The 12,892-nt window shown below is 31.5% G+C and overlaps 1 protein-coding gene across 1 annotated transcript; it reads right to left on the bottom strand.

The window, feature by feature from the left end:
- Nucleotides 1-1,015: 1,015 nt before the first annotated feature.
- LOC21402230 (annexin D5) lies at nucleotides 1,016-4,214 on the bottom strand. Its single transcript, XM_024171644.1, has 6 exons — nucleotides 4,026-4,214; nucleotides 3,166-3,311; nucleotides 2,861-3,079; nucleotides 2,218-2,433; nucleotides 2,044-2,133; nucleotides 1,016-1,445 (listed from the first exon to the last, which is right to left on the bottom strand). Exons 1-6 carry the CDS (start codon nucleotides 4,099-4,101, stop codon nucleotides 1,242-1,244), a joined length of 951 nt encoding a protein of 316 aa, XP_024027412.1. The 5' UTR covers nucleotides 4,102-4,214; the 3' UTR covers nucleotides 1,016-1,241.
- Between the last annotated feature and the right edge of the window lie 8,678 nt (nucleotides 4,215-12,892).

The following is a 12,892-nucleotide window of genomic DNA, read 5'->3' as shown; positions in this document are numbered from 1 at the left end:
GTAAAATAAATTGGGCCTAAATGTCCTCTATTCACTCTTTTGTGGTAATGCTATTTGATGGTTTTATGGAAACAATCTCATTCCTTTTCTAGTGTTTATTAGAATTAGGATTTAAGAATACTAATACTGGCATATAATTTATTAAAATGTACAAAATAAAATATTCCTCTATTCACTCTTTTGTGGTAATGCTATTTGATGGTTTTATGGAAACAATCTCATTCCTTTTCTAGTGTTTATTAGAATTAGGATTTAAGAATAATAATACTGGCATATAATTTATTAAAATGTACAAAATAAAATATTTACTGGCTTATGGCATTCATTCTGTTTATCGAGAAATAATATCAAAGGGGAATACAAGAATTGATATTTCTCGTAAAACTTGGTAGTTCACGAACACGACAAGGAGAATGGCGTAAGGCGATTGCCTGATTTTGAGGTAACAGAATGCATACTGATAAGTAAGCAATCATCACCAATTGTTGCATATAAAAATCATGAGATCAACTGTGCTGTTTTTAAAAAAATAAATAAATAAAATAAGAGAAGAAACTTTGGCGAATTCATGAATTCTGTCTTTCATATGTCAAGACAGAACATGTCACGAAATCAATTAGAGTCCGTTTGATTCATAGATTCGAACCTTGAGATTAGAACTATTTTTGATTTACGTGTGTTTTTTGTGAGAAAAAATACTGTAACGAATCATGAACTATAATTCGAATCAGAAAACGAATCATCTAACCAAACGGACTCTTAGAACTCATTTGGTTCATACGTTTAAACTAATAATTCTTAATTCTGACATTTGAAATTTAAATTTTTTGTGAGAGAAAAATACTGTAACAAAATTAAAACTATGTGTTTAAACTCATGAAACAAACAGGCCCTTAAAGGTTCTTTAAGAGACAAGAAAAAAAATGTATATGTAGACGTTTGGTTCATAAATTCAGAACTATAATTCAAAACATTCTCGGTTTACATGTGTTTTTTGTGAGAGAAAACACTGTAATGAACCACGAACTATAATTCAAATTATGACACGAATCCTTATACCAAACACCCCAGTGGAAGTTTCCAATAAAACATATTGACATTTTTACAATAGGTGTTTCAAAATCATAGGTTCTCTTCTACCTTTTTTTATACAAGGAAAAACCATATTACTAATAAGGAAAAAAGAAAAAGAAGCATTGAAGAAACAAATTTCACACATTATCTTATTTAGCTAGCAAAGACTAATGATTGGGGCCTAAAAGAGAGAGAAGAAAGGCCCTGTAATGGCCTGAGGTCTCTGAATGAACAGCATCGTTCAATGTTTTACCATATTTTTTCCTGTACTCTGCCTTTATATACTGCATATCAATCTCAGCCCTTGTCACAATTACTCTTATCAGAGTGCTGTCATTTGTGCCTAGTCCCTTCATCGCCTTGTGTAGGACCTGTGTAAATGCCAAAATAAATAAATGCATCAATAAACTTTAAAAACTAACACGTCGGAAGAACGTGAAATCGAGCCTTAGAAAATGTCGATAACTATGCGGGACATTCGGATTCAATAATGAAGAAACATAGTTTGGTATTGACGTATGTCATATGGGCAACAATGTATTTCGGAAATGGAAAGTTTTGAAACAACACCATTACGTTGCTCTAGTATTCTAGGCATTAACTGTAAGTTACAAAATCCAACACCTAGGTAACAGAAAGGAATGGACGAAACTTCCTTGAAAGAGGCTAAGGTGTTAAGTATCGTGAAACCTATCAGAGACAAGGTAATATTAAGGGTGAACAGAAATCTCGAAGATTAAAAAAGATTTTGTCATTTAGAATTTCCTCATCAAATATTCTTCATAACTTACAAAGGACTGAAATCTATGCGACAACTTTTGGTCTAAAGCTCAGACTGGTGACATGGTCGTTAATCGGCCTTGTGACTCAGATCTTCGGTTTCTAATGATTCTAGTTTCAAGAAAAGAACATAGGCCATAAACAGAAAGGGCATTCCAAGTGCAAAAGAGAAAAATGCCTGTATAATACCTTTGCAAAGTAATTCCCAGGATTTTCAGCACATTGTAGAATAGTCAAAAGGCCATGCTCGAAATACCCCGATGTTTCTTTCTTTATTGCCTGGTACATGTCAAATGTTGTTCTAAGAAAATGGACCAACAATATTGAAGAAGAGATTAATCAGGCTGCAACATATAGCTCTACCTTTTTCAAGGAATTTCCGTACGTATTATGGTAAGCATGACTAACAGCAGCCAGATGCGCTCTACTTCTTTCGCTAAAAATTTTGATGAAAATCTTCTCATCAGTCCCTAATTTCTTCTCCCCAGCTTTGAAGAGAGCCTTGGCATCATTCCCTACCATCAACCTATCGACTTCGGGACCTTCATAACGGGGTGTATGCACGTATGCAAGAAGCAACTGCACAGAAATATAAAGGGTTTACTTTTACATACTGAATAAAAAACTGCCATTACTTTTAATTTTATGAGGCATGCTAAGACGGGCATTTTTAAGACGAAGTAATAAGGAAAAGTAGGATTGTTTGTCATAAGAAGAGATCGTAGAATAATCAAAGAAAAAGCTGCATTCTGCAGAAATCTGATGTGAGTTGGAGAATATGACACTCTAAGAACGATAATAGATTTCAGGTTCTATAAACATATTTCTTCTTTTTGTACATCAACAAGAAATTAAATCCATTTATATTATGCAAACAAAACAAAAGGATTAAGATACTTGCATGGAGTTGTTGTCTATAATGTTCACTCAAACCAAATCCTTGTGGGTTTAACAGAATTTGGGAAACTTGAAGAAAAAGTAAACAAGAAAGGAGAAGAGGGCTTACCTTCTTGTGATCTCCGGATGCTTGATACTCTATATCACTCTCAAGGAGAACACCGAAGATTGCGTAATAAATCTGTTTGAATTGCTGGATTTGTGTCGAAGTGCGAGAACATATTACTTCAGTAGCAGCTTTAAGATCAATAACATCTCCACTCAATGCCTTTCTCACAATCGTTGCATCACGCGTCGCAGGATCATGCATCCAAAGTACAACCGCTCTCTGAAACCACCATCGCAAGAGCAAAGAAAAACTTCCAAGGTCATGGAAAACAGAAACAGAAAGTAACCACAAAAACCCCTGTTTACCTCAACATTGCCCCGAAGCTCCGAGACCAAGCGCTTGTTGAGGTCTTCAGAATACATAGCTCTGTATTCTTGTTGGATGAGACTACGCTGCGACGCGTTCCGATAGCCAAGAATGTTGATGACTGCTGCAGTGTCACAGCCAAGGCCTGTGAAACAATCAAAAAGTGGGAAATTTTATTACCAAGACAACAATACTAACAAAAAAACATATTACAATATGATATTCTGGGATAAGGCTATTGATGAACATTCTAAATACGTAGAATGTGGAAAATTTTGACACTGGCAAAATGTACATCTAGCAAATGTATATCAGAACATGTGACATTTCATACCCATCCATGAAAAAGAAACAAATTTTGCAGGCAATGCAAATCATCAACTTAATTACAAAGTAATATGACCCTAATGTTAGTGCTTTCTTGTTTTTCCATGAGAAGAAAAGAGAACTAAAAGCAAAACATGAAATTGAAATTAATTTCCTCATCATTTTTGCACCTTAATTTTTATAAAAGCGATCAATTAAGTGAAGAATTTTGTAGCAGGGTATAGAAAAAAAAAAATAAAGAACTCTATATGAATCATTTTAAGCCATCTAAGTAACACCATTTCATTCAATTAAATCAACAAGTAATTTCATGCATTAAGAAAACCCGAACACCAAAAAGGCAAAAAGTAACAGAGCCAACCCCAAAAAAATAAAAAATTATAAAAAATTATAATAATTGAAATGACTCAATGCATGTATTGAAAAAACACAAACACCAAAAAGGCAAAAACAAAGCCAACAAAAAAGAACAAAAAATAAAAAAAAAATTACAAAAGAAAATAAAGAAAGAAAGAAAGTAGAAAGAAATCACCTTTGAAAGCACGGTAAAGATGAATAGCATCATCGCGAGGGGAAGTTAACACAGGAGGCACAGTTACAGTCGCCATAAGTTCCTTTTTGCTTGATTTCTTTCAAAAATTTTGAATCTGTTTGATTGTCGGCAGATGGAGAAGAAATAGAAGATGAAGATGATGAAGCAGGTAATGGTTAAATGAAAATTAAACACACACACAAATATATATATATATATATATATATTTATTTTTAGTGAAACGCTTTCGTGAGAATGTAAAAATAATGCCAAATTTGTGCGGCAAGATGCAATGACGTGTACGCAATCTCCGTTATTTCCTATGAATAGAGAGGTTTGCTTGTGTCCATTTTGTTGGGCTTTCGCTTCATTAATTTAGGGGAAAGCAGACGCAACAAGACAAGACAACCACAAATGAGTAAATTATCCACAACTTTTTATTATTTTAAAAATCTGTATATGTTTTGTTTCAAATTACATTAGAACCCCCCATAAAAAATTTGAAAACTTATTTTAGCCCCCCTCAATTTTTTTCCCAACAAATCCTATATTGCATCAAATTACGTACTAATCCTCATAAAAACTGATTTCATTCTCTAAAAACTCATTAAAAAACATCATTTTATACAAAAAGTCCAAGTAGAACTCATTACATTCTTAAAAAAAAAAAATTCCTAAAACTCAATACTCTCAAAAACTAAGGGCTTGTTCTTTTGGAGTTTAACTTGAGTATAATTCTTGAGTTGAATTTGAGTTATAACTTGAGTTGAACTTGTAACTTGAGTTTGTGTTTGGTTGTGTACATTTGAGTTATGGTTTGAGATAAGAATCTTTTTGGGCTTGTTCTTTTAGAGTTTAACTTGAGTATAATTCTTGAGTTGAATTTGAGTTATAACTTTAGTTGAACTTGTAACTTGAGTTTGTATTTGGTTGTGTACATTTGAGTTATGGTTTGAGATAAGAATCTTTTTGAGTTTATGTTTGAGTGAGTCAAGACTTGAATTTGTATTTTGATAGTATTTTAATAAAAACTCAATGCTGATGCAAAATTTTAATAGAGTATATGGGTCGGGTTTTATTCGTCTTTTCGTTGTCAACGCATAGAAAAAAAATCATCTTAATCAGAATTAAAACGAAAAAGTTATAGCATTTTTAAGAATAGAAAAAATATTGTTCATTAATTTGAGTTCGAGTTTCTGAACTCGAGTTGAAGGGGAAACTTGAACTCGAGTTTTAGTCCTAAACTCAAGTTTGAACTCGAGTTTAAACTCGAGTTTAAACTTAAAAGAACATGAACTCGAATAAAGTTGTAACTCGAGTTGCCTTTTTTTGAGTTTTTCACTCAAAATAACAAGCCCTTTGAGTTTGTGTTTGAGTGAGTCAAAACTTGAATTTGTATTTAGATAGTATTTTAATAAAAACTCAATGCTGATGAAAAATTTTAATAGGGTATATGGGTCGGGTTTTATTCGTCTTTTCGTTGTCAACGCATAGAAAAAAAAATCATCTCAATCAGAATTAAAACGAAAAAGTTATAGCATTTTTAAGAATAGAAAAAATATTGTTCATTAATTTGAGTTCGAGTTTCTGAACTCGAGTTGAAGGAGAAATTTGAACTCGAGTTTTAGTCATAAACTTGAGTTTGAACTCGAGTTTAAACTTAAAAGAATATGAACTCAAATAAAGTTGTAACTCAAGTTACATTTTTTTGAGTTTTTGACTCAAAAGAACAAGCCTAAAATAGCCCAACTATTCAAAAGTTTTTACGTAGTTATAAGTCCCCCTAACGAAAGTTCTTGGCTTCGTCATTGATTAACATGATTTTTTTGACTGCAAGATATTGATTAAGAATAAAATATAAAAATTTATGACTCATGTATTTTAAAAGGTATTTATCTCTTTTTCGAGCGTATAAATCTTAATTTTTATCTTTTTACTTTTGATTAATACTTTTTTTAATCAAATAACTAATATTACTCAATATAGTATTAATCAATGATATCTAAACACATGCGTTTTAAAAGTAAGTTTGGCAAATTTCTCTTAGCTTTAGTTGATTATTGCTTACAACAATTGATAAATTAGAATATGGACTTCTAATTGATCTAAACTTTGTTTAAGATGGTTTTTTTTTTTTTTTTGGCTGAATTGTTCAAGATGAGATGGCCCCTTTAATGGTTCAACTACTCCATAAAGCAATTTGAGCCAACAACCTTTGGTCAGTATATGTTGTATACGGATTCTGACTCGGTCCCCTTGTTATTGTTTTCCATCCAATCCCCAAAAGCTAAACATCTTTATTGGGTGAGTTCTAGCCTATAGGGTTACTCCTTCCAATCAGAGCAAAGCCTCTTTTACTTTATCATTCGATTGGATCATCACACGATCGTTTTCATGAGAAAATTAAGCACTTATGAGATAATATCCGTTTGTTAACGAATCACAAATTAAGAATTGTTTGGTTGGGAGATTCATATCTCAATTTGAATTATAATTCATAGTTCGCTACAGTATTTTTTCTCATAAAAAATACACGTAAATCAAAAATAATTCTAATCTCATGATTCTAATCATTGAACTAAACGTCTCCTAAGTGTTTATTATATATATATTTTTTTTTTTTGCAAAAATTTAATGTTTAACCTTTTGTTTTATAGTATTTTTTTTTTTATATAAATTCACTTTTCAATTTAAGTCTCAATTTGAATCCACAAAACAGATAATATTTGCATGACTCTTGTAAAGATAAAATTTTGCTCCTAATGTGTGTGTGCGCGTGTTTTTCTTTTTGGGTTATTATAGGACGGATATGTGATTACTTTTTAATTTCTAAAATGTAAATTATATTCATACATTCTAAGTTTACTGTAGTTTGCTGGTTACACCTTAAGTTTTTAATTTTGAAATTTATGATCCTAAACTTTACAATCTTTAACAATTAATAACAAATGTCAATTAATAGATGACAATCAAACTCAAAATATTAAAATTTAAAAAGTTCGGGATCTGACTTGTGAACCAACAAAAAGTTTAAGATGCATTTGTGTAAAAATTTTGAGCAATTTCTGTTTACTGATTACTGTAAAAGTTATTGGATCACAATTACAACATTTTTTAAAATTTAGGGTGCTATTTGTTAAAATTTAATGTTTGAGATCCAAATTACCAAACACAACGTTCAATATGCATCAATGCAATTAACTCTGTAAAAATCTACTGCTTTTTTATAGATTAATAAAAGATTGTGTAGTTCAAGAATTAACCTTGCTAATATATATATTTTTTAAGGAAAACCTTGGTAATATTTCAAGAATTAACAAACAAAGTTGCCTTTTTTGTTTTGATAATTGAAAAACCTTCAAAAGTCGCCACGGAAGTCTAAAGATTCCCCATCGTGAACCTGAACAGCCCAAAACCTTCAATTTGCTAAACCATATTCTCAAACACAAATGCTTCAATAATCTATTCGATTTAACTTTTAATACGCAAGCATATAATTGATACATATAGTGCGCAGAGTGCAGTGCATCCTATGATGGGGAACAATCAAGTTTTACAAGCAATTATAACGGTCATAGTATGCAATTGAGTTGTTCAAAAAAAAAAAAAAAGTTAATGATATCTCGATCTTAAAAATGACCTTTAATCATTGTAAAATAATTATTTGTAGAGAAATGTTAACGACATTCTTTTTGTAACTTTTTATATGCGTTATTTGACACTTAAACTCTACTATCTTTATCACTCTTTGCATCTCATGGAATTTTTGGATTTGGTTTTGATTTTCGGATAAACATTATTTTGCATATTGTGGGTTTGATTGGAGATTAATTTGCTGCAAAAAACCTTTTTTTATTGGAATTTATTTTCTTTGATCTTATTTGGTTTCCTATTTTAATAAGTTAAACTATTCCTGTTTTGGAAACTTTGATTTTAATTGAATTTACTGTAACAAAAGACTTTGATTTGCAGCAAGGAATTATTTATGGGGAGTTTCTGTTTTTATGGAAATTGTTTTAAGACAATAATTCGGATTGATTTGGTTAAAGTTTTGATTGTTTTGGTAAGTTGAAATTTGATGAGATGTTTGATTTGAAAAGAGAGTTTTTGCTCTGTTGTATAAAACATTCATATACATAGAGTTTTCCACAAGAATCGTGATGCACTAAAATGGAGATTTCAATAATATGTGAGAGTTGATTTTATACCAGATTTTACAGCTTTGTTGCTTTATTTGTCTCAATAGATTCAACAACAGACTATTGACAGTGGACTACTTTGAAAAACTTTGACAACTGGTTTATTGGCTATTTATTTGGAGTCTTACAATGATCTTAGTATGCATTTTGAGCCTCAAAATTTTAAAAAGTCAGATTATTTTGTGAGCATTTTTTATTTTCATATTTCTTCAGGGAGAAGGAATTTGAGTTTTCAGGACAAAATTAAGTGTTGAAGGGATTTTAATGTTAAGCCGAGGAAAGCTCGATGAGCAAGTCTATTGAGTATTTATAGATCATAAGCGTCATTTTTAGTGAGAGAGTCTTAAATTAAATAATTCCAATTAAGTATGTATTTTTCATTACTTAATGAATTGTTTAAACGTCTGAGCATAATTAATGAGGAAGTAATATGAGGGAATTATAACTTAGGAAATTCATGCAAATGGGAACATAGCTTTTTTTTTTCTTTTTTTTTTTTTTTTTGGCTAAATGGGTCGAGAACAGAGCTTATTCTTGTAAAGGTAGAGTTGGTGATTAATCATAATCTTAGTCCAATGATGATCATGATTCATGGTAGAATGAGTTGACAAGGCAATTTAGGAAAAGTTGTTTGACATTTGAGTTTAAGATCTAGAGCTAGATCACTGTAATGAAATGGTTGGGAAAGAAAAGACAAAAACAAGAAATTCACATATATGTTGAGCTAGCTTCGTTTTAAATGGCTATTGTGGTTCATGCTTTGTGTCGTTTGCATGATCCGATTCATGTTCTGTTTATGAATATTGTGAGGTGTTGAAATGATTTTCACATTCAACACCTAACAAATTAAATATACATCTAACTAAGATAAGTGTGACGACCCTGCTCAGTTGGTCGTCACTAAAACTAACTTTTAGCCTATAACTTTTGAAACTTTTCAAAAATCCAAGAGATTTTTTTTTGTTACCTAGAATGCTGCAGCTTTTTAAAAATGTTGTAAGAATACTGTAGCATTCTTTTTTTAAAATGTTGTTGAAATGCTGTAGCATTCTTTTTAAAATGCTGTAAAAATACTATAGCATTCTTTTTACAATGTTGTAGGAATGCTGTAGCAATCCTCTTTACTTTTTTTTTTAAAGAACTTACTAATACGACATATGTTACGAATTACTTTTTTGATCAAATATTCAAATCTTAACGTATTTGTTTATCAAAGCATATAGATACATATATATACTTACTCCGTAAGTTTGCCTACTAACAACCATAATCCACAAAACCATTTAACATATAGTTTTAGAATCATAATTAGCAAAACTATTTATACGTAAAACTAATTGCGGAAATATTTGTGAGTGGTATCTATTCCCCGATCTCCACATCGTTCGTCCCTTAGCCGTCAGTCCATCAAGTATTATATACAGGTTGCTTACCTACAGTATAAATATTCTATAATGAGCTTTCGCTCAGCAAGTAGGAACTATCTCTCGCAAAATAACTGTAAGTTCACATGAATAAATATGCATGAGCCAATTATGCTTAATTATGATCATGTCTAATTAACTTCATATTATCTGATCTTATCTTATTACTGATGGACCCGAGTACTCGTACCACTGGCACGCAATCATCGGGACGTGAGGGTTTGCAAGGTCCCCAATAACACCGTGATTATAAACTGAACTGAATGCCTCCATCTCATAGGACTTAATTATTATTTTTTTATTCTCCCTTGCGGAGCCTGAGTTACCTCCCTCTCAGAGGCTGGTACGACACTCAACTGAGATTATTCTTATAAGTTCCTCTTGACTTATTAAGATGTATGCAGTATGACGTGGCATCACATACAATACTTAAAGCATAAACATGCATATATAACATGTGTAACTTTTTCTTTAAAATCTATTCATACCGTAGGCGAGATTCCTACTTACTTGATTTTACAGAGCTGAAATTCTCTTTTCGTCAAACATCCTACTCTCTTACTTGCTTACTTATGAAAATGAATACACATTGAAAGTGTGAGATTAACTATCATTTGTTATTCTACTTTAGCAGCTTATGAAGGAAATCTAACCCTTTCCTTAAGGCATGTATTCATCCCCTTTACTGAAGGATAATTTACTATAAGGATCAATTTATTAACTCCTCAAAATCTTATTTTCTTTAATTGCCCTTATCATCTACTTGCCTAGATTAAAAATTGATTAGCTAATCTAGTGACTTATTCTCTATAATCTACCTCATTGGACTTGTTATGATATCAAGGCCCAATTCGGCCTAGAAACTTATTCACGACATTCTAACTCTTAGGCCGTTGAAATTTAAACTCAATGGGTCTCTTGAATTAATGCAGGCGTTGGACCCATATCAAATATTCAAAATTCTAAGGACATATCGTATTGGGCTCGTAGGTACCCGTCAGAATGATTTGCTCGATAAACCATTTAGTTCTTAAAAGAAACCATTTTTCTTGAAAAACTTTCTTTATGAATATTTCCGTTAAAATGAGGTTTTAATATCATAGTATTTTACTGAAATCACCTCTTGGGTTCTTTGATAAACTTTTATTAAAAACCACACTGTGTTAGGTTTGTTTAGTTAAAACTGTGCAGTTTTCAAAATCTGCGTTTTACTACATCTTAGGGTCAGATTTCAAAAATCTGTTCTTCGTGACAATTCTTCTTCTCATCGAGATCTAATATTGTTATTTTTAGAGAAAACTGAGATTCAGCCTCTAAAGGCTTCGTTTGGCTGAAAATAGTGGCTGTTTTTTTCTTTTTAAAATGTTATAGAAATACTATAGCATTCTTTTTACAATGCTGTATGAATGCTGTAGCAATTCTCTTCTTTTTTTTCCCGAGACTGTGTTGGACAGCCTGAACTGTTTTTACAAAATGACTTTAAACTTGCTTTTAGAGTTAAAATTGGGGTTTGTTACAGTCACAGAAAAACGTTCAAAACATCGAGAACCATAAGTTCAATTTTAGAAATGTTGAAAAATCTCGCTCTAGGGTCCTCATTTTCACGTTCAAAGCAACCAGAAAATTTTTTCTCCAACCCAAAATAAGCAAACTTAAACCAAACCTAAACATACCACATAATACTAATCAAAATGACCTCAAAATACACAAAACTAACATAAAACTCACACACCCTTATTACAACTTATTTCCTCAAGAACCACAAATTATATCATTGATTCACAACTTAATTTTTGGTAGGAAAATAGAGGAGAAAAGTTAGAGTTTATACCCTTGAAGAGAATCCTTGGTTAAGCTCCTCCTAGAACACTTGACCACCTTCTTCTTCCTCTAAGGTTTGTTAATGTCTTGAAATTATAAGAGTATAAGAAAACTTGAGAAGAATACTTCTAAATCTCAAACTTTGCTAAAACATAAGAAAGAGAGGGTTTAGAGTTTATACCCTTAGAAATGCTTGACTAGACTCCTCCTAGAACACTTTGATATTCTTCTTCTTCTTCTTCTTCTTCTTCTATTGTTTGCTAGTGGCTTAGGGTTAGGAGAGTGAGAGAAAATTTTGAGAGGGGATGGGTGGAGTGTGGCCGGTTTTGGTGTGTGGAAAAAGGAGATAGAATGTGCAAAAATGGCTAACCTAATGCTTGCACTATGGTATAACATTTATAGACTTTGCTTGATCTCTTCTTAGTTCTCAATTAAGCTTATCAAGCTAGCTTAATTAACTAAGTTTTTGAGTTAATTCCCTTTGCTTGGCCGGTTGGGTGCTTCAAGAGAGAAGTGAAGTAAGCCTTCTTGTCAAATAGTTTATTTGACTCATCTCATCATGAAACCCTCTAGCACACTCAACTAACCAAAGTTTGGCTATAATTTCCCTAAGCATGGCCGGCCAAGTGAAGAAAGAGAGGGAAAAAAAACTAATCATGAGTCCTCTTCATTTCCCTCATCACACCTCATCTAATTCCACACATTAACTTACCCTTTGTACTTTGTCCACTCTCTTAAGTTTCCTTTGAAACTGTTAAAAATTATACTGGTTGTAATTTTTCTCTAGTATATATACTGGATGCTAATTCATATTGTACTTGGATATTCTTAGAATTAAGATTCTCAAACTGTATCTGTACTGGAAATTCTTCCGCCTTAAAGTACGGTGAGAATTTAATCGATCGAATTTACTTGATTGTAAAACATGAACTTAACATGAAATCTGCTACAGAATTTAGGAATACAAATGTTAATTCCGTAAATCCGTCAGTCACAAAATATAACATAATATATATTTTTTTTCAGGAAAAATCCTTTACTTAAATACATAAATTACATTATTTAAATTCTGTAATTTTCTTGGTCATTACAATAAGTATATGTATATACACACATATTAATATAATAAACACATACAATGGCTGAAAATGATCAATCATTAAGCACTAATCAAAGATACATAGTACTGTGCCTTGTAGAAATAAGAAAACCATCATTGAAAATCATCAACTTTTTTTTGGTAATTAATGAAAATCATCAACTTAATTATTATTATCACCCCAATTCCTTTTAAGCTTAGTTTGGTATTACTTTTCCCTCCTAAAATCGGTTTTTACTTGTAGCAGAAGCTGATATTGGTGTTTGGTAAATCTCATCAAAAGTGCTTTTTGAAGAATTTTTCAAGAATCTACAGCCAAAATTA

The sequence above is a fragment of the Morus notabilis genome, unplaced genomic scaffold, assembly GCF_000414095.1.
Source record: "Morus notabilis unplaced genomic scaffold, ASM41409v2 Scaffold102, whole genome shotgun sequence".
NCBI classification, from domain to species: domain Eukaryota; kingdom Viridiplantae; phylum Streptophyta; class Magnoliopsida; order Rosales; family Moraceae; genus Morus; species Morus notabilis.
The sequence above is the reverse complement of the archived record's forward strand: the minus strand, read 5'-3'. Positions and strand labels throughout refer to the sequence as shown.

Excerpts from the sequence above, each read along its gene's own strand:
- LOC21402230 (XM_024171644.1), bottom strand. The coding sequence starts at position 4,101 with ATGGCGACTGTAACTGTGCCTCCTGTGTTAACTTCCCCTCGCGATGAT. Across the intron at positions 3,080-3,165 it reads AGCTTCGGGGCAATGTTGAG|AGAGCGGTTGTACTTTGGAT; the intron begins GTAAACAGGGGT and ends TGGTGGTTTCAG. Across the intron at positions 1,446-2,043 it reads CTGGGAATTACTTTGCAAAG|GTCCTACACAAGGCGATGAA; the intron begins GTATTATACAGG and ends GCATTTACACAG.